The sequence below is a fragment of the Equus przewalskii genome, chromosome 5, assembly GCF_037783145.1.
Source record: "Equus przewalskii isolate Varuska chromosome 5, EquPr2, whole genome shotgun sequence".
Lineage (NCBI taxonomy): Eukaryota > Metazoa > Chordata > Mammalia > Perissodactyla > Equidae > Equus > Equus przewalskii.
Window position 1 is genome coordinate 24,017,297 of NC_091835.1, and position 19,634 is coordinate 24,036,930.

Consider the following 19,634-nt stretch of genomic DNA (forward strand, 5'->3'; position numbering starts at 1 on the left):
GCCAGAGGTCTTCCAGTAAATTCACTGTTTTTTTTTTTTTTTGAGCTTATGTCAGGGCCAGTTGGAAGAAAATGCATGCCCCATGAGTTCCTGGTGCTGGAGGAGAGACTCGAGACAGCCCCATGCACAGCAGACGGATCAGTACTTGTCAGGGGCCAGTGACCAGGAGAGAGAGTTGGACAGTAGCTGTGGATGGCTGCGCACCTTATGCAGTCTCCCCACTGAGCCTCGGGTCCACCATTCACACCCAGGAGAGGTCTTGCCCTGCTCTGGTGCCCAGGTGAGGCCTGCTCGGTCTTCTCTCCGGCCTCGCAGGACTGACTTGTCCATATTGTATTTTTGGTGTTGGGTTTTCATCCCCTCGGCGTCAGACCTCATTGACCTTCCTCACGACTCGTCACTCCCAGGCAGTGCGTGGCGCTCCGTGTTGAAACATTATTTTGTTCTTAAACCAGTTGTTGGTCTTAACAAACATCTCTTTAAAAATGTACTCCAACCTTGACAGCCCTGCTCACCTGTGCCCTTCCTTCCCCTGCCCATGGAGAGGTTGAGGAGCCATAGCTGGCTGCAGCGTGTGATAAAGAGCCTTGTTTCCTATTCCTAAGAGGTTTCAGCCTCAAGTTAGAGTCTGAGGAGAGGAAACCTGTCTCCCTGGGGAATGCTGTGGCTCTCAAAGGAGCAGGAGACACGGGTAGAGCCAGTGACCGTGGATCCCACTGTGGCTGCTGTGTGCCTTGCCAGACCAGTAACGGTGGCGTGTGACACAAGCCACAGTTGACATAGGAAGAGCAGCGGGTGGAAGAAGACCTGGCCAAACGCTCTGATGACACGGAGACAAACTGTTGGGCTGACCTCCTCACGTCCTCCCCACCGTGCTGCCAGAGGCTTTCTGAAACGACCCTTCGCTGTGCCATGTCTTCCCACTGCCTCCAGAGTAAGCACCCTGGTGCCTGGCAGGTAGGGCCTGCCCACTGTGACCAGGCCCTGTCCACCCTGCCAGCCACTGTCCTGACGGCGCCGGCCTCCAAGTAGTGCTTCCGTGCCCTGGGGTGAGGTCTGCTCTCCCAAAACACCCAGCTCCCCTCTCGGGGCTCCTGTCAAGCTTCAGTTCCCATGATCCCACACTGAAGCCTATCTGACAGGCAGATGGACAGTTCTGGGGGATCCTCACCTTCCCAGGCTTCCAGAAGCACCGAGAGTGTGGTCTGCACTTGCTCACATATGTATGCCTGCCTGTCCCAGGAGTCCATCGGCAGCTGGAGCACAGGGCCTTATCCTAGCCATCCCGCAACAACTGAACAGGTTAGTACAAAGTGCTTATTCAGTGTTGACTAGAGGCAGCAGGAGCTTGCGCACACAACTACACTAGGTGCAAGCCTGCTCAAGACAGTCACTTCATCAGAAGCTGGGCACGCTGGCCACCCAGCCAATAGCTGAGGAGGGCATCTGACACCACACTGGTGTGCAGTCCACCCTTCCATCAGCTGACAGATGCTGAACAGGTTGCTTTGCTTAAGTAAATGAGCATGTGAAAAAACACTGCAGGAAAAGAAGAAATAATATCCAGCAGACTCTTAGGATGAACATGATGGTGGAAATGAAGTGTAGGATTGAAAAACTGTTTCAGTGGAAAAACCACATGTTTAGGAAAATGCAGTAAACTGCACTTTTGACTCAGAATTAAGAAGTCATAAGGAAACAATAAGCAAAAATGAAATGGCAACAGGATGAAACTATAACCATAGTAATAAATCCGCAGCACTGTGGGGCAGTAGTGATGCTGGAAAAATAGACCAATGATGTGGAGACAAATTTAATAAATTCTCCCAGAATGCAGAAGAGAAGAGAGACAGAAACCATCAGTGAGATCATGACAGAAAGGACAAAGGGGATTAGTGCTTGTGGCTAAGATGGAGCTCCAGGATGGAATGAGCTCACCCATCTGAGAAAGCAAGCACCTGTAAGTATATGCAGAATGACAGTTTTCAGACAGTGCACAGGTGGTGCAGGGCAGTGACCCCTGAGTGAGACTTGCCCGGCCTCAGCACGGGGAAGGGGGACCTCCGTGGAACCCAGCAGGCACTCTGACTTGAGATGGAACTAAGAATCTAGGGAGACCAAAGGAGCTAGCATTCCCAGGGGAGAGGGTCGCAGAGAGAGCGAGCTTTGGGGACCTGCAGAGGGGTCCTCTCAGGCCTTCAGCTGGATACTGACTAGCATATGCACCTGAGAAAACTACCTGAGGGTGGGGAAGAGCACCCCCCAAAAAGGAGCAGAGAAAATGACACTTGGGGCTCACACATGACCAGGAAGAGTGCACATCCCCATGAGCTAGAGTGGAAAACCTTGTGATTCCCAGCACCCTAGAAAGACTAGACGGGCTCAGTAACAGGAAAACATATACTAAAGGCTGCACTGGCCCCACCCAAAAATGTTACAAGCAAGCCTTAAAAGGGTGCAGTTATTTCAAAGTAACTGTGTCCCAGAACAAAGACAAATAGGATTTTAAAAACCCAAGCAGCCAAGCCCAGAAGGCCTGAGACTACCATCCCCTGTCCAGAGGCACCAGAGCAGCCAGACAGCACCTGCAAAAGGGATTCTGCCACAAGCACCTGGCCCCAAAATCCTCTGGCCACCATGGGCCTGAAGCTCTCTACCGTCCTGACACACTGGGGTCACCAGCGAGCACCGATGGGGAGCCCACCACCACGAGTGCCCAGCCAGGCAAGTCTGCATCCCTGCAGACCAGAGATTCCCATTCCCCAGTGAGACAATGACCAACCTAGCCTGGGGACATCCCATCTCAGTAGATGGGACCAGTGGGAGTCCTAGCAGCACCAGACAAACCACAGACCAAAATCACACTGCAAAGGCTCTGCTGTGCCTGGGTGCTCTTTTGTCTGGTAAAACAAAAGACTTAAGTGGAACTCACAGTGTCTTAACATAATAGAATATCCAGGATATGGGGCCAGCCCGGTAGCGCAGCAGTTAAGTTCATGTGCTCTGCTTTGGTGGCCCGGGGTTCATTGGTTTGGATCCTGGGTGTGGACCTATGAAATGCTTGTCAGGCCATGCTGTGGCAGGCGCCCCACATATAAACTAGAGGAAGATTAGCACAGATATTAGCTCAGGGCCAGTCTTCCTCAGCAAAAGGAGGAGGATTGGCAGCAGATGTTAGCTCAGGGCTAATCTTCCTCAAAAAAAAAAAAAAAAAAAAATATCCAGGACACAAATGAAAACCACCATCAGACCAAGAACCAGGAAAATAGAAACTTAAATGGGAAAAGACAATCAAGTGACACCAATAATGAGATGAATCAGATGTTGGAATTACCTTACAAGGATTTTAAAGCACCCATCATAAAAATGCTTCAAAACCTGATTATAAATTCTCTTGAAACAAATGAAAAAAATCTCAACAAAGATAAGGAATTTACTAAAAAAAGAAAAGAACCAAGTGAAAATTATAGAACAAAAGATTTTAAAACTTCCTGGATGGCCTCAATAGTAGAGTGGAAATGACAGAGGGCAGAATCAGTAAACTTGAGGACAGATCAGTCTGAACAACAGAGAAAAATTAGACCGAAAAAAGGGAGCTGGGGGAGGTGGACAAAGCCTCCAGGACTTATAGGGGCAAAAACAAAATATCCAGCATTCATATCATCTCAATCCCAAAAGGAGGAGAAAGAGAGGGGGGCTGAAGGAGTATTTGCAGAGATAAGGCTGAAAACTATCCAAATTTGGTCCGTGACAAAATCTTGAGATTCCAGAAGCTGAATAAATCCCCAATAGGATAAATATGAAGAAATCCATGCCAAGACACACCATAAATTATACATCTGAAAACTGAAAACAAAGAAAAAAATTTCAAAAGCAGTCAGGAATGGTGCATTACTTATAGGGGACACCAATTTGAATGACAGTGAGTTTCTCCTCAAAACCATGGAGGCCAAAAGGAAACAGCAGATACTATTCAGGTGCTGGAAAAAAATTGTCAGCCACAAATTCTATATGCAACAAAAACTTCCTTCAGCAATGATAGTGAAATCAAGATTTTCTCAGACAAAGTAAAACTAAAAGAATTTGTTACTAGCAGACCTACCTGTAAAAACTGGCTAAGGGAAGTTCTTCAGACAGAAGGGAAATGATAAAAAGGAATCTTTATCAATCATGTGATGGTTAAATAAAAATTATACTGTCTGATACTCAAGACAAGGATGTTTAAAAGTAGAGCAGGTAAAGGGACCTAAATGCAGGCGAGGGTCCCTCACTTCATTTGCAGCGGTAGAATGTTGACGCCAGGAGACTTAATGAGACGCATGTGTACGTTCTAATACTCAGAGCAGCCACTAAGGAAAGGGATACACCAAAAACAACGTGAATAGGAGTGAAATCAGCAAAGTTGGCAAAGAACTTCCAAAAACTTTCTCCCCCATAAAAACAAGAAAACTGGCAAAAATTCTCAAGAGTCAACTTTTTCAGAACTCTGGGAATTAACCAAAGGCTTGCAGCAATCCAAGGGGCATGTATGTGCTCAAGTGGGTAAATCTCAGTAAGCACAACCGGTTTGTGGCATTTTAACTTCAGCCGCATTCCTCACTCTCCAACCCCACAGTAGCCTTAAAAACTGAGAGCTAACACTCAGTGAAAACCAGTAACTTGGGAATTACCAGAGGGAGCAGAATGTGGCTGGAGCTCCTTCAAAGCCTCATCCCCAGAGAGTTTGTCGTGGTCGTTCACTGGAAGACTCCGCTTGCAGGCCCGTCTGTATTTGACCTGGTTTGGAACTCACCCAGTGTAACAATGCTTTTCCCAGGTTGCAAGATGCAATATCAATATACAAAATCAGTTATATTTATATATACTAGCAATGAACAATCCAAAAATGAAATTAAGAAGAACAATTCCATTTACAATAGAATAAAAATCAAATACTTAGAGATAAATGTAATAAAAGAAATCTAGGACTTGTACACTGAAAACTACAAAACATCACTGGAAAAAATTAAAGATGACCTAAATAAATGGAAAGACATCCTGTTTTCATGGACCAGAAGACTTAATATTATTAAGATGGCAATAATCCCCAAATTGATGTATGGATTCAGTGCAAACCCTAAAAGTCTTATGAAAATTCAAGGGACCCTGAGTAGTCAAAACAATCTTGAACAAGTTTGGAGGACCGTACTTCCCAATTTCAAAACTTACTACAAAGCTACAGTAATCAAGACAGTGTGGGCCTGGCACATAAGAAGAGACGGATCAACGGAATAGAATGGAGAGTCCAGAAATAAACCCATCCATCTATGGTCATTTGATGTGCCATGAGTGCCCAGACAACTAAAAGGGAGAAAATCAGTCTTTTCAACAAATATTTCTGAGACAACTGGATATCTACATGCAAAAGAATGCACTTGGGCTCCCACCTCATACCATATACAAAGATTAAGTCAAACTGATTAAATATCTAAATATAAGACCTAAAAATATAAAACTCTTAGAGGAAAACATAGAAATAAATTTTCATGACCTTGGGTTAGGCAAAGCATTCTTAGATGTAACACCAAAACATAAATGACAAAAGAAAGATAACTTGGGCTTGACCAGAATTTAAAATTTTATGCCTCAAAGAACATCACCAAGAAAGCAAAAAGACAGCTCACAGAATGGGAGGAAATATTTGCCGAACACCTCTGATAAAAGTCCAGTATCCAGAATATATAAAGAATTCTTACAACTCAACAATTAAGAGATAAATAACCCAATTAAAAAATGGATAAAGGATTTGAATAGACATTTCTCCAAAGCATATCTACAAATGGCCAGTAAGCACATGAATGTTCAACATCATTAGTGACAGGAAAACTTCCTCTCCACTTACTACTCACTTCTGACACCAGATGTGTGGGCTTTTTTTCCCCACGTAGACTAATTCTGACAGCAGCTGGGTGTCCCTACAATTCAATCCAATTCTGACACCATCTAACTGCAGTTAGCATCAGATCCCACAGGTTAAGGGCTCAGTCCTACAAGACTGCCCCCCACTGCAGATGCCAATCACAAGTCCAGGCCTCTGGGACTTCTGATTGACTGACTGAATATATATCAGGGGCTCCCATGACCCCATCTTTGGGTGCGGTAATTTCCTAGAAAGCTCACAGAACCCAGGAAAACAGTTTTCTTACTAGATTACAAGTTTATTACAAAATGATATGACTCAGGAACAGTCAGATGGAAGAGATGCATAAGGCAAGGTAAGGGGGAGGGGCACGGAGCTTCCATGCTGTGTCCAGGTGCGCCACCCTCCCCGCACCTCATGTGTTCACCAACCTGGAAGCTCTCTCTAAACCCCTTCAGTTAGCGTTTTTATGGAGGCTTCATTATGTAGGTGTGATTGATTAAATCAGTGGCCACTCATGATTAAACTAGACGTCTAGCCTCTGTCCCTTCCTCAGAGGTCAGGGGCAGGGGAGGGGTAGAGCCGAAAGTTCCAACCCTCTAATCGTATGGTTGGTTCCCCTGAAACTGGCCCCCCATCCCTAGGGGCAAGCTGGAGTGTGGTTGAAAAGGACTTGTTATGAATAACAAAAGATGTTCCTTTCACCTTTATCACTCTTATCAAGTAGGAAGTTCCAAGGGTTTTAGGAGTGCTGTGCCAGGAACAGGGACAAAGATGAAATATACATTTCTTATTATAAATCACAACATCACAATTAGTCATCAGGGAAATGCAAATGAAGACTACTGCACACAGACTCGGATGGCTAAAATAAAAGACAGATAGATGATAGCAAATGTTGCTGAGGATGCTGAGAAATTAGAATCCTCATCCATTGCTGGTGGGAATGTGAAACAGTGCAGCTGCTTTTGAAAACATTTTGGAAGTTCTTCAACAAGTTAAACATAAAGTTACCATATTACCCAGCAATTCCACTTCTAAGTATATAATCAAGAGAAATGAAAACATCTCCATGTAAAAACTTGTACATGAATGTTCAGGGCAGCATTGTTCATAACAGTAAAAAAATGGAAACAACTCAAATGTTCATCAAATGATGAATGGAAAAACGAGATGTACAGCCAGGCAAGGGAATAGTAACCATTAATAAAAATAAATTATTGATACTTGGTACAACCTGGATGAACCCTGAAAACATTATCCTAACTGAAAGAAGCCAGATGCAAAACGCCACATGGTGTATAATTTGATTTATATGAAATGCCCAGAAAAGGCAAACTGTAGAGATAGACAGTATCTTAGTTGTTGCTGGGGAAGACGGAATGGGAACTGAATGCTCATAAGGAGTGTTTTTTGGGGGGTGATAAAAATGTTCTGGAATTAGACAGGGGTGATGGTCGCACAACTGAAACCAGGGGCCAATTTGCTTTAACTATACTCAGTTGTGTGAAAAAGTAGTTAAATAACACATTACTAAAACCCACCCTGTAGATAACATCTCTGATGTTTGGGTCACCATGCCTCCATGGTCACAGGCACTTAAGTTTTTCAGTAACTGAGAGTTGACTCCTTGTCCAGTTCAGGCTGGTTAAAACCACCGACTTATCAACTAGGCTTGCTTGGATGACCAATAATAGGTGACCCTTTGACATCAAGGAGCCTAAAACTCCACCCTTAGATCATGGTAACACTGCCATTTTGTGAACATGTGTCCTATGAAGAGCCATAAAGCTTGACTGTGCGTGCACAGATCATCAAATACCTCCCCCCTCCTTACCTCCAATCATCTGGTCCCACACTTCAGACCGCCCCGCCCCTCTACCTCATAAATATCTCTAGTCTCCATTTTTGGGGAGGCAGATTTGATTTGTTCTCCCATCTCCTTGCTTGCCTGCCTTGTGAATAAACTCTTTCTCTGCTGCAAACTCATCGTCTCAGTGATTGGCCTAATCACGCAGTGGGGAAAAGGAACCTGCTTTGGTAACACAGCCTTGTGAATATATTAACTTTTACATTTTAAAAGGGTGAATTTCATGGTATGTGAATTTTATCTGTTTTTAAACACGATTTGAGAAATCAAGATAGAATACTAAAAAATGTTTGAATAACCCACAAGAAGGCAAGTAAAGAGAAACAGGGTTTAGAACCAGATGAAACAAATAATAAGATGGTAGATTTCAGAGCTAACAATAATTATGTGTAAATGGTCTAACATACCAAAGGACAAAGATTGGCAGAGTGGATTACTATAGTTTTAGAAGATGTTACCACTGTGGAAAACTGGATAAAGGCCCTCCTATCATTTATTACAGCCAGATGTAAATCTACAATGATCTCAGCACCCAAAAGGGTAAACTTTACAATGATGATAGATAGCTCTATTACCTTTTTTCCTTAGGTATGAGTCTGTGTGTTGAATTTACTCTCACTTTCATGGAGATAGCATTCCTCAAATGTTTGGTCTAATTATCACATCCTGTTAGGTCACCTGTTGCATCTGTTTGACCAGCCCACTTGGAATCCTGTTGGCTGCTCCTGCAAGCTGCACCATACACTGCTGTTTCTAAGAGCGGAGGAGAGGCAAAATGGCCAACCCAGCACCTGGTCCTCTGTCCGTGGGCACTCTGTTCTTTCTGGGTATCACCAGCCGTGTGGGGCGCCATCTTGTCTCTCTGACTCTACTCACAGTATGCGCCGGGAAACACAAACACTCTAACTGCTGCCTAACTAGTCCAAGGAATGCTTGAGATGAATCACCTTGTCGGTGGCCCCTGGCCACCTCCAGCTCCCAGCCTCACAGCCTTCCCTAGAGATTTAGAGGATGAAACCTGCCCCTACCTTTCAATTCACCCCACCCTCCCGCCCCCTACGCTGCCTTTGCTTAATCATCTGCTCACTCACCACCTCCAGGACTTTGGCTCTTCTTTCTCTTTTACCTTGTTTCCTTGTTAGCTACCTTCTTCAGCCTAGAAACAGATTCTGTCTCTAAAATATTTCCCCTTGATCTTGTACCCCTTTTCAGCTCCTTCTTTTCTCAACTTTTTGAAGAGCTGACAACATTCCCAACTCTTTCATGTCCCGTTCGTTCCTCAACTCTTTGCACCCTCAGTTTCACAAACATACCCTGACTGCTCCACTGAAATTTCTCTTGCTAAATTCATCAGTGCCTCCCAATTGTAACATACGATGGGCACTTCCAGATTACCTCTCAGTTGCACTTTACGCTGTCATCTGACTTTGACATTCTTCCCTAATTCCCTTTCCTTTCCTCTCCTGTTGTCTGTCCTTGTGTTCCTTTGTATCAATTTGCTTCTTAAATTTTGGTGTGTCCTTTGCTGTTGGCTGCATGTGGCAAGAAATGAGCTGTTTGCAAGCAAGAACGAAAGGAAATCAAGAATCTGGATACGTGGAGACTTGCAATGCTGAAAAAGAGGACTTCTTCTGGACCCCCAACAGGAGAGAAAATTGAGAAAGTCTACGAAAAGTCAACTTCTTGGCAAACCATCCCTGCATTCAAATTCTGGCTCCATCGCTACCCGAGTGACCTTGGGCAAGATGCTGAACTTTCTTGTACCTTGATTTCCTCATATATAAAATGAGGATAACAGTACCCACTGGATAAGGGTGTTATGAGGATTAAATTCATGAATCCATGAAAGGTGTTTAGAACAGTGCCTGGCATGTCCTCAGGGCTCAATATTGTGCCAGGTCGATGGCTTCATCAGAATTCAGGAATCTGGATCTCCGCCCTCTCTCACCACCTTCACAACTGACTTCCGTCACGGCCGAAGGGATACACGCATGGCAGACGCTCCCACTAGACTGTCACAAACAGCTCACCGCGTCCACATCTCACCCATCACTTTCCCCTCCTGTTCCTTCCTATCAGGGTAGAGGCACTAACATCCTAAGTCCCTTCGTTAATCCTTGCGTCCCCACTCTCCCACATGCCCCGCATTCAGCTGTCCCCATTCCTGCCTATTTTCACCCTAAACCTATCTGAACCCACCTTTGCTGCGTTTCTACGCCCACTGCTTAGTGTTCCCCATCTCCTGCCTTGGCTATTGTAACAGCCTGCAGCCGGCCTCGCGACCTCTACTCCAGACCCCTCAATCCATCCTCGATAAAGGATTCCTAATTTCAGCGTCACCCAGGAGACGATCGATCACGCACTCCCAGAGCCGCCCCCCGACTCCAGGGTCGGATGTCTCACGAGCCCCAGGGACTGCGGTGACGCAGAGCTGTGGTCCGCTTGCTCACGGGCGCCGCCTTCCCGCTGACTGCCCAGGGGCCCGCGGAGCTGAGGAGCCCGGGAAACGCCCCGGCCCGGCCCGGCCACCCCCGAGTCCCCGCCACCACCTGTCTACCTCTGGGCCAGCGCCTCCTGCCTGCGCTCCGCCGCCGTGACCACGCCCCCTGTGACGCGCCCTGAGCCCCGCCCCTAGTCCGTCACCTGACCCCGCGCAGCCAATCAGCATTCCACCGTGTCCCAGCGCTGGGAGCCCCTCTTCCCCCCTCCCCCGGGAGCCCGCGGCCCGCTGAAGCGCAGGGATTGGCCGGGACTGCGCAGCTCAGCCAATCCGGACACGCTCCAGACCCTTCGGCCCCGCCTCCTTCCGCCGCGCTCCCGGTGGCGCTCCCGGGCTTGACCCGCTCCGCTGGTTGGGGCAGCGCCGGGGGCGGTTGGGTGGGAGCTGGGCCGCGGTGGGGCCGGGATGGAGGCGGTCGCTGCGCCGAACAGGGACGTGCGGGTGCGCGCGGCGAGTCCGCCCGGCGGCCGCGGAGAGAAGAGCCCGCCAGAGAGGTACGCGCCTGGAGGGGAAGGCGGGGACAGCCGCCGGCGCCCTTCTCCGGGAAGCCCTCCGGACGCCGCGAGCCGAGGTCGGGGTGCCCTGCCCGGGGAGGTCAGAGCGGGTAGCTGGCGGGTGGTCACTCTCTGGGAGAGGGCGCGGCCGGCCGGTGGTCGCTCGGGGGCATGGGCTCCCACGCGGGGATGCAGCGCTGGTCGGCTGGCCGCGAGGGAGGCCTAAATCAGGGGTGCGAGCTGGGAGGACGAGCGGATGCGAGGCATCCAGGAGTGACATCCAGGAGTCAGCCGCACAAGTTCTGGGGAAGGGCACGCCGGGAAGAGGGAACAGCGGCTGCAAAGGCCGGAGGGCGGAAAGGAGCCTGCGGAGCGCGCGTGGCTGGGAGGAGGGCCTTGTCGGAGCAGCTGTCAGCGAGCAGAGCCACAGCCCAGGGAGGACTTTGGGGTGTATTCTAAGGGGGTTGGGGATCTTGGAAGTTTGAGCAGGGCAGTGATGTAATTTAATTATAAGGAATCCTGGCTGCTTTGTAGAGAGTAGGGACGGGGTAGGGTGTGGGACAGGGGAGGAAACGGGGAAACCAGTTGGAATCTTGTGTAATAATCTAGGAGGGAGAGGTGTTGTGGCCCCGAGTGTGGCAGTGGTGGCACTGGTGTAGGGGAAAGGTGGGATTGAGGAGGATGCCTCCCAGGCTACTGGCCTGAGCAGCTGGGAGAGTGGGGATAACGACAGGGAGGCCCTTCCGGTCCACACTGCTTCTTCAGCCTCCTGGAACGACTTCCCCTGGAGGGGAGGGGTGTGCATTTTCTTGTTTTGAGTCTTGTTCCTCCAGTCCAGGAATGTGTTCAGAACTTTTGGCGAGTGGGGAAAGAATAATCCTCTCTACGTGAATATGAGGAATGTGTGTGTGTCTTTAAAATTTCAGTCCAGGCCTAAATCCGACCGTTCCTTTCATTAGACTTTCTGCTTTGGTTGCGATGAAGCGAAGGGAGCTGGGAAAATGTCCCCTAGGGAGACTGAGTGGAGAGGAGATTCACCGTGGCTTCTTATTTTTTCGTTCTGAACCTAATAGAGTTTAGCTTTCCCATCCCATGTTCTTAGCACTTCAAGGAAGCAGCAAATCCTGGAGCAGAGTAATCTATAAAACGCTAACCTGAAATTCAAGCCGCAAAGTAGCTTAGCCACACAGCAGATTGAAAACCTGTAGTCACTCAGCAGACACGGGTAGCCTGAGGAACTTTGCGACACTTACTTATAGGAAGTGAGAGCAGAGTTAGGGGCACATGCCGGTTTAGGTCACAGCAGGACCCGGAGATTCCTACCACGGAGTGGCCAAGCAGGGCTGGTCAAACTTCCCAAAGCCCCAAAGCCTTGAACCTGTCAGGTGACCTTGGACAGCTCATAGACAAGGTGCTGCATTAAAACCCTCCATGGTTTTAAAAAAAACCTCTATTTTAACGGCCATGGTTGCTAATTGTGTTTGAATTTTCTTGTGGACTGGTTTAAGCACTGTTGTTGATTTTAAAGTCAGATAAAATAATAGTATCAGGTAGGATTACTACTATATACATTTCTGAAAGTTTCTGAAGGTTTCTGATGAGGGTAAAAAGAGGTGCAGATACGTATGCGGGCCCTTTCAGGGAATGTGCGTGTTCTGCGCTATTCACTTTGTCACCTGGTAAGTGGAGCCCCTGCTGTGTGCCAGCCGTTGTTCTGTGTTGGCCACAGAACAGAGAGGAAAACTGACTGAGCCCGTCACCTTCTACTGAGGCAGACAATGAACGAGGAACAAGTCTAGAGTGTCAGATGATGAAGAGTGCCCCCAAGAAATGGAGGACGGAGAGGGGGCACGGAGCTCAGGCAAGGAGGGACGTGTGGCTGCAATTTTCTTTAGAGCCACAGGGAGCCCCAGAAGATGTCAAGTTGGAGCAGAGACCTAAAAAGGAAGGTGGGGGCAAGGGGCGTGGTCATTCTAGGCAAAGCAAACCGAAAGTGCAAGGGGAGAAGGGGTGGGGGGACGTGCCCAGATCACACCAAGGCCTAATCTAAAGTCTAAGTGGATCGTCTCTTATCAGTTGTAAAGGAAACTAGCAAATACTAGACTATTGGAAACTCTGCATACGTTTTCCATCAGTAATGAAGATTTGGACATTTCCAAGTGCAGTTTGTGGAGCCTGCGCAGTGTCTATGCGGAGGAGCGTACTGCCCTTGACGGTGTTTGCTCCTATAGATGGGATAGACGTAGGGCAGCCGTGGTTCCATGTTCCATCTCCTTTGTTGTCTTTCCAGCAGGCAAGTTTACATGGACTATAATGCCACCACCCCCCTGGAACCAGAAGTCATCCAGGCTGTGACCGAGGCCATGCGGGAAGCCTGGGGAAATCCCAGCAGTGCTTACCCAGCAGGTAATTCTAGAAGATGCGCACGGATGGGAGATGTGGGGGGCAGAGGCCCTCTTAGGGAACTGCACACCACATGCGGTCGCTTGGTTTTGAACAGATTTGCTGTTAACTGCAAATCTTTAGCCGTAACTTTTGGTAGTTTTTTTCTGAGAAGTCCAAATTTGTACATTGAGCCCCGTTGATACCATGATCTTTCCTCTTTGACAGACTCTCCTGTCGCCCTTTCCCAGGTGAAAAAGATGTCGTCTTTGGAGTTATTTGTAATGACAGTACCTACTAAAATCCTTTCATGTGTCTGTCTCGGTCGATCCTTACAAAATTTGCAAAATTGATCTTTTAAATCATCAGGATCACATATAATCCTGGCCTTTCCTTTTTTTTTTTTTAGCAAAAATTACTTTTAAGTTCTTTACTTTCATTATGATTATAAATATTCCCATTTGTTTTTCATTTCTTCTTGTTTTAATGTATTGCATTACATTGGAGATTTTGGAGAATAATTTGTGTCAAATCACTAGTTATGTGGCAAAGTTACATTGTGTTTTTCCCACAGTGAGCTAAAATTATACCTTTCTTGTTTATCAGGGATAATTAAGACAAACTATCTTAACTGTGGATTATGCTGAACTGAAGTAACTTTCATCTACTGCCAGGCCCTGGCATTTAGTAATAGCCATGTACAACTTTATGAGTTTCCTGGGTTTTCATATCTGTTTGCTTATTAAAAGCTTCACAACTTGAGAACTAAACACTGTTTCAAAGTCAGGTGCTAGTCACTCATTAACTTCTCTGCCGGTTTACTTGGAACCTGTATTCTGGCTAACCTGGACCTTGCCTGTGTGTAATCTTTCCTCTAGAAAAATTTAACTTTCTGAGGCATTAAGCTTGAGAATATGGAGAACAATGAAATGCGAATAAAAAGCATTTATCATAAAGAAGTTTAGGAATAACCCTCAGGGAAAACTAATGTTCTTGACCAGACAAAGTCTGTCAGTGTCTTTTCAGTGGCCTTGACAGCCTTTGTTTTGACACATTAAGAACCGTAACTAAAGAATGCATTGCAGTCACTTTCTGTTGATTCTCAGGTAGAAATGCAAAAAGAAAAGAAAGAAAATCACCTTTACAATAGAATGGTGTAATTATTTTCACAATATTATGATTTAAGAATGATAACCATTTCTTTGGGGAGAATTCATTTTACAGGAGGTCTTAGGGCTGGGTGGGAAGAGGTTATCATAGCCTTGCCTGTAATAGTAAAAAGCTGGAAAGAACCTCAGTGTCCATGAGTCGAGCACTGATCGCATGAAATGTGCTGAGGCCCTGGGATGGAGTTCTGGACCCTGTTGAAGTGACAGTGTGGAGTGTGTCAATGGCCTAGAAGGAGAGTAGTGGCATCTGGTTCAAATGGAAAAGGCGTGATATAAAACAGGACGCGCGGTATGATTTCATTATTTTCCCCTACCCACCCCCCAAGGAAAAAGTTTTGTCTGAGCAAGTGTGGAAAATGTATCGTATAGTTTTGCTGTGAGAGACAGAAACCCCAATAGCAGTAGCTTAAACAGCTTGAAGTTTATTTCTCTTGCAGTCCAGGGCCCACGTGGTCACTCAGCGATGACTAAGGACCCCAGCTCCATCTGTCTTTTTCTTCTTCCCCTCTGTGGTCAAGATGGCTGCTCCAGCTCAAGCCATCATGTCAGCAGTCCAGCCTGTGGGAAGGAGAAAGAGGAGGAGAAACAGGTGCCTGAGTCCTTCAGAGACACTTGTGGAAGTTGTAGGTACCACTCTGGCTTAGAACCATTGCCAGAGGTTGGTGGTCCTATGGCCACAAGTTGGCATGCCAATTGCAATGGAAGTTGGGAGATGAAGTCTTAATTCTTAATTAATCTAAGAGTTTTGTAATCTAAATGCGGCCTTAATTCAGCCATAAGCCAGCTGACAGTGTCACTGTGGTAGGAGGGGAGAGTGGCAGAGAGGACAACTGGAGCCCAGCATGGATGTGAGGTACACCAAATACTTCCACCACAGTTGTATTTGAGTAGGGGGCTTGTGGGACATTTGGGGTATTTTCTTTTTGTTTTCTAGATTTAAATTTTTCTACAGTCGGCATGCGTAGTGTAATAAAAGTAAAAGTTTACTAAGGCCCAGGTTTAGGGAGACGTCTCTTCAAGTCTGTTCTTACCCTGAAGTGATGGCAAGCAGACGCTTCAGTATGGTGTGCTCCAGCTGCCCCGTCTCAGTCACTTTGAGTGCCCTTCGCTTGTGAGATGACGGACGGGTGTTAAGTTTGTATGGTGAGTTAGATGCATGGGGTTTCCGCATGCACCCCACTTTTGTTAGTGGTGGCCTGTGAGGTGGCACGGATTAGGGTTCCAGGTTTGCAGCTGAGGGTGCCCACTCTCAGAGCGGTCAGCAGCATTCAGTGTCATGCGCTGGTCCTCCCGTGGAACCAGCTCTGTTAGCTCTGGGTTCTGGCCTTTCCCACCGTAGCCCCTCTGACTGCAGTCAGCGCTTCCCCAGCTCCTGTGCCCATAGCATCTTCTGATGCTCAAGGCCGCCCTGCCTCAGGTTGGAGGGTCTGTGACGTAATGAGACTTGCACTCACCTCCAAGGACTTGAGTCCTTTTTAATGACATGGAAAACCAGACTTCTGTGAGTGTTCCACCTTAGCCATTCATGCACCATGCTAAGGTGCTTACTCTGAGCCTGGTGGAGAGAACCTCGAACAAAACCGACCTCCTGCCTTTAGGGGGCTTCTGTTCTTCTGGGAGGGGGAGGGAGGGGGGCAGACAGTGAACAGATCAACAAACACAACCGTGTTAGTGGAAAGGGTCCTGTGGGGAACTATCCAGCAGGATGAAGGACTGGGCAGTGCTTGGGGTTGTGGGGCGGCTGCCTTTGTACAGAATGATCCAGATCTCTGATGATGGGGTGTTTGCATAGAGATGAGAGAGGGGCATCCGGGGGAGCACTGCAGGCAGAGGGAGTGTGCCGGTGATGAGGGAGTTCTGGTGGGCTGGGCATTGGGGTCCGGGAGGTTTGGGGGCAGTGCCGTCTGGGTCTGTGGAGGCCACTGTGAGGGCCCAGCTTTCATCTAACTGAGCTGGAGCATGTCTGGAGGATTCCGAGCAGGGGAGTGACGTGATTAACACAGCAGTCCTCAAACCTTTCCATCTCACGACCCCTTTACACCCTTAAGACTTAACAAGGACTCCAAAGAGCTATGGTGTGTGCGTGCCGTGCGCACAGACACTTGCCATGTTAGAAATGAAAACTGAGAAACTTTAAGTAAATATGTGTTTATTAGTTCATTAAAAATGGCAATAATGAATTCATTACACGTTAACCTTTTTTACAGAAAACAGACTCTCTTTTCCAAAACAGAGCAAGTTTCGTGAGCAGCATGGCATTGTTGCACGTGTCTGAAAGTCTGTTTAACGTCTGGCTGAGGAGAACGCGGTGCAGCCCCGTCGTGCTCCCGTGTCCATTCTGTCGCCGTGCTCCCATCGTGTAACCTCTGCAAGGCTTCTCTCTATGCATGAGAGAAAGTGAGTGGAAAAAAGGCAGATGACGTCTTAGTATCATTAGGAAAATAGTTTTGACTTTGTGAGCCTCATGAACGTGCCTTGAGGACCCCCAGAGTTCCTCAGACACACTTTGAGAACAGCTGATGGAACCAGAGCTGGCTGAGCGCCGACTGTGCACCGAGCGCTGTTCTGGGTTCGGGAGGCATTTGTTTGGCCGCTACGTGGAGGATGAACCCAGTGGGGTCAGTGGAGTTGGGGGACCTCCTAGGAGAATATTTCAGCAGTGGCCTTGACTTGCTGGGGCAGTGGGGCGGTGGAGAAGTGGGGTGGGCTCTGGGTATTTTTGATAGCAGAGCCTACAGGATTTGCTGATGGATTAGATAACAGGGGACGAGAAAGGCAAGAGCCAGGGCTTTCGGCCTGGGCCTCTCGAAGGGTCGAGTGGCCATTTCTTTGCTGAGATGGGAAAGACAAGTTTGGGGGAGAAGTTGCGCATTCAGCTTTGAGCGCGTGTGGTTTCAGATGTCTGTTGGGGATCCAGGTGGAGGGAGTGGAGCCCGCAGCAAGGTCTGGGGTGGAAGTTTGGGAGTCAGTCATCAACATCCAACTGGTGCTCAGAGTCTTGAGTTGCTGACGGAGGGAGGAGCCTGAGGAGCCGGCCAGGCCTCGGCTATCTCAGCCTGGGACTGGAGCCTCACCAGCAGGGGAGGAGGTGGGGCCCAGGGCAGGGCTGCTGGCAGGGGGAGGAGGTGAGGACCCGAATTTCGCCACACGGGGACCTTGGTAAGAGTAGATAAGGGGCCAGGTGGCCTGAATGCCTGATTGCAGTGTGTTCAAGAGGGAACAGAGATCGTAAAGGAAAAGAAGAAACGGGCTGTAACTGGAGGGAGGTAGAGGGTCAGGGGTCTTTGACGTGAGGAGTAGCAAAGTGAAGGTGACCTGCTTTAATGAGTGGGTGATGGGCGCCCCACACAGCCCTACGACTCCTCGTTCCCTCTGAGCGGCAGGAGTGCAGAGCTCTCGCTGAGGCTCAGTTACGGTCACCGTCTTGTGCTGGCTTGCCTGCGTGATCCCTGGCTGCCGCTCTGTTGTAACTCTGCCCTTTATGTTTAATTACACTTTTTGCCAAAGTTTGATTTTGGGAACTGTAACATCTGCAGAAAAGTTGAAATAAAGTATAATGAACACCTGCATTTCCTTTACCTGGATTCAGCAATTATCAACACTTTGCCAGTTGTAAATAGCATGAGGCTTCACTGCTGGATACGTAAGCTTGTGTCTCCTGTGTAACCACAGTAACCATAGTTCCCACCCAAGAAATCGAAGCTTAATCTAATAACAGTATCTAATTGCCATTCATATTCCAGTTTCCTTGATTATGCATTTCTGTTTCAAGGGGCGTTAGATGCCTTTTGAAAATATAAATTCTAAGTAGATGAAAAGAGCAACCAGGAGGTTGTTTCGGGCAGTTGCCCTCTCTGTTCAAAGGGGGCGTGGTTCCAGTTGTTCACCAACGTGTACCGTGGTCTCCCATGTCTGCTCAGTGTGCCGAGGGACGGTGCGCTGCGAGCCCCTCCTCCTTTGACAGCTCTCCTGCAGTATAAGTAACACACACTAAACTGCAGAGTCGAAGTGTGCAATTTGATAACTTTTGACACATGTTCATACCCGTGAAGCCATCCCCACCATCAAGATGGTCAATGTTTCCATCGCCCCCAAAAGTCCCCTGGTGCCGCTTCGTAATCCCGCCCCCAGGCAACCAGTGAGATGTTTTCTGTCACTGTGGATTAGTGTGCATTTTCTATATTTTTCTGAAAATGGAATCTTACAGGGTTTTTGTCCAGCTTCTTTCAGTCGACAGAGCTCATCCACGTTGCTGGGTGTACCGACAGTCTATTTCTTTTTACTGCTGAGTAGTTTTCTATTGTCTGGCTGGACGGCCGTGTGTTCACGCGTTCGTCTGTTTGTGGACATTTGGGCTGTTTCCAGTTTTTGGCTATTACAGATAACAGTGCTGTGAATATTCGTGTATGAGTCCTGGACATCTGTTTGCTTTTCTCTCAGTAAGTAGCGTTTACCTTAAGTACCTAGGAGCAGAGTGGCTGGATCCTATGGTGGGTGTGCATTTGTCTTCTTAAGGAACTGCCATCCTCTCTCCAAAGTGGTTGTCCCATGCTCTCTTCCCGCTGGCCGTGTATGAGAGTCACAGCTCCTCCAGGTCCTGCCGAGCGCTCAGAATGGTCAGTCCTCTCATTTTAGCCCTTCTCATTGGTATATGGTGGTGCTGAGGTAGCCCCACGAGTCCTTATTTAGAAGCGTCTCCAAGACTTGTTGATAAGTGGAAAAACGGAAGTTTTTGCAAAGCAATATGTAAATTATGAAACCTCTTTTTGAAAAGAAGAAAGAAAACCCTGCAAAAGGCTTATATGGAGGTGTGTAAGTGCCTTGGAGAAGGTCAGGAGCGCCGTACACCGCCAGACTGGCAACAGCGATTGCCCCGGGAGGAGGGGGAATGAGCGCGGAAGGAGGCGCCGCTTCGGGGTCAGCCCTGGGGCGTCTCCAAGGGGCATCTCCACAGCATCTTAGAGGAGGAGCAGGAGTGTAGCTGATGGTCGGGATTCGAGCGACATTCCAAGAGAAACTAACAGTGTGTGCCAGGCAGCGTCCTGCCTGAGCTGACTGACAGTTATCACGGACTTTGAGTATATCCCTCATTGAAAGGACCAGGTTTTCCTGAACACCATAGACCTTCGCTGCTTAAAATTAAAATCTGTGCAAGTCTGAAGGAGTGTGCAAATTACTTTGTATATTTCTTTTTACATTCCTGTTTTTATGTATGTTTTATAATATATACATGTATTTATTTGAGTGGTGCCCAGTCAAATTTTTTTTTTATAAATAGGACTGAAGAGTCAAAACATTTGGAGACTGCTAGTCTATAGAA

General features: G+C 47.7%; 1 protein-coding gene and 1 long non-coding RNA gene across 28 annotated transcripts in view; one reads left to right on the forward strand and one right to left on the reverse strand.

The window, feature by feature from the left end:
• LOC139083291 (uncharacterized) overlaps positions 1-10,379 on the reverse strand; it is a 39,585-nt gene extending 29,206 nt beyond the window's left edge. Inside the window, exon 1 of the long non-coding RNA XR_011539895.1 lies at positions 10,327-10,379. This is a non-coding gene — a long non-coding RNA (uncharacterized lncRNA). The remainder of the gene's footprint in view (positions 1-10,326) is intronic.
• Positions 10,380-10,428: 49 nt separating this feature from the next.
• Positions 10,429-19,634, forward strand: part of SCLY (selenocysteine lyase) — a 35,090-nt gene continuing 25,884 nt past the window's right edge. For 5 of the 27 annotated variants that reach the window (XR_011539896.1, XR_011539897.1, XM_070618685.1 and 2 more), the window contains exons 1-2: positions 10,436-10,763; positions 13,054-13,169. Coding sequence is in view for 12 of the 27 variants with exons in the window: in XM_070618685.1 (XP_070474786.1) it covers positions 10,675-10,763; positions 13,054-13,169 (205 nt within the window). In the remaining 15 variants the exon portion in view is untranslated. Of the gene's footprint in view, positions 10,864-13,053; positions 13,170-19,634 lie in introns of all 27 variants that reach the window. The other 22 variants (XR_011539898.1, XM_070618686.1, XM_070618690.1 and 19 more) reach the window with 13 other exon arrangements.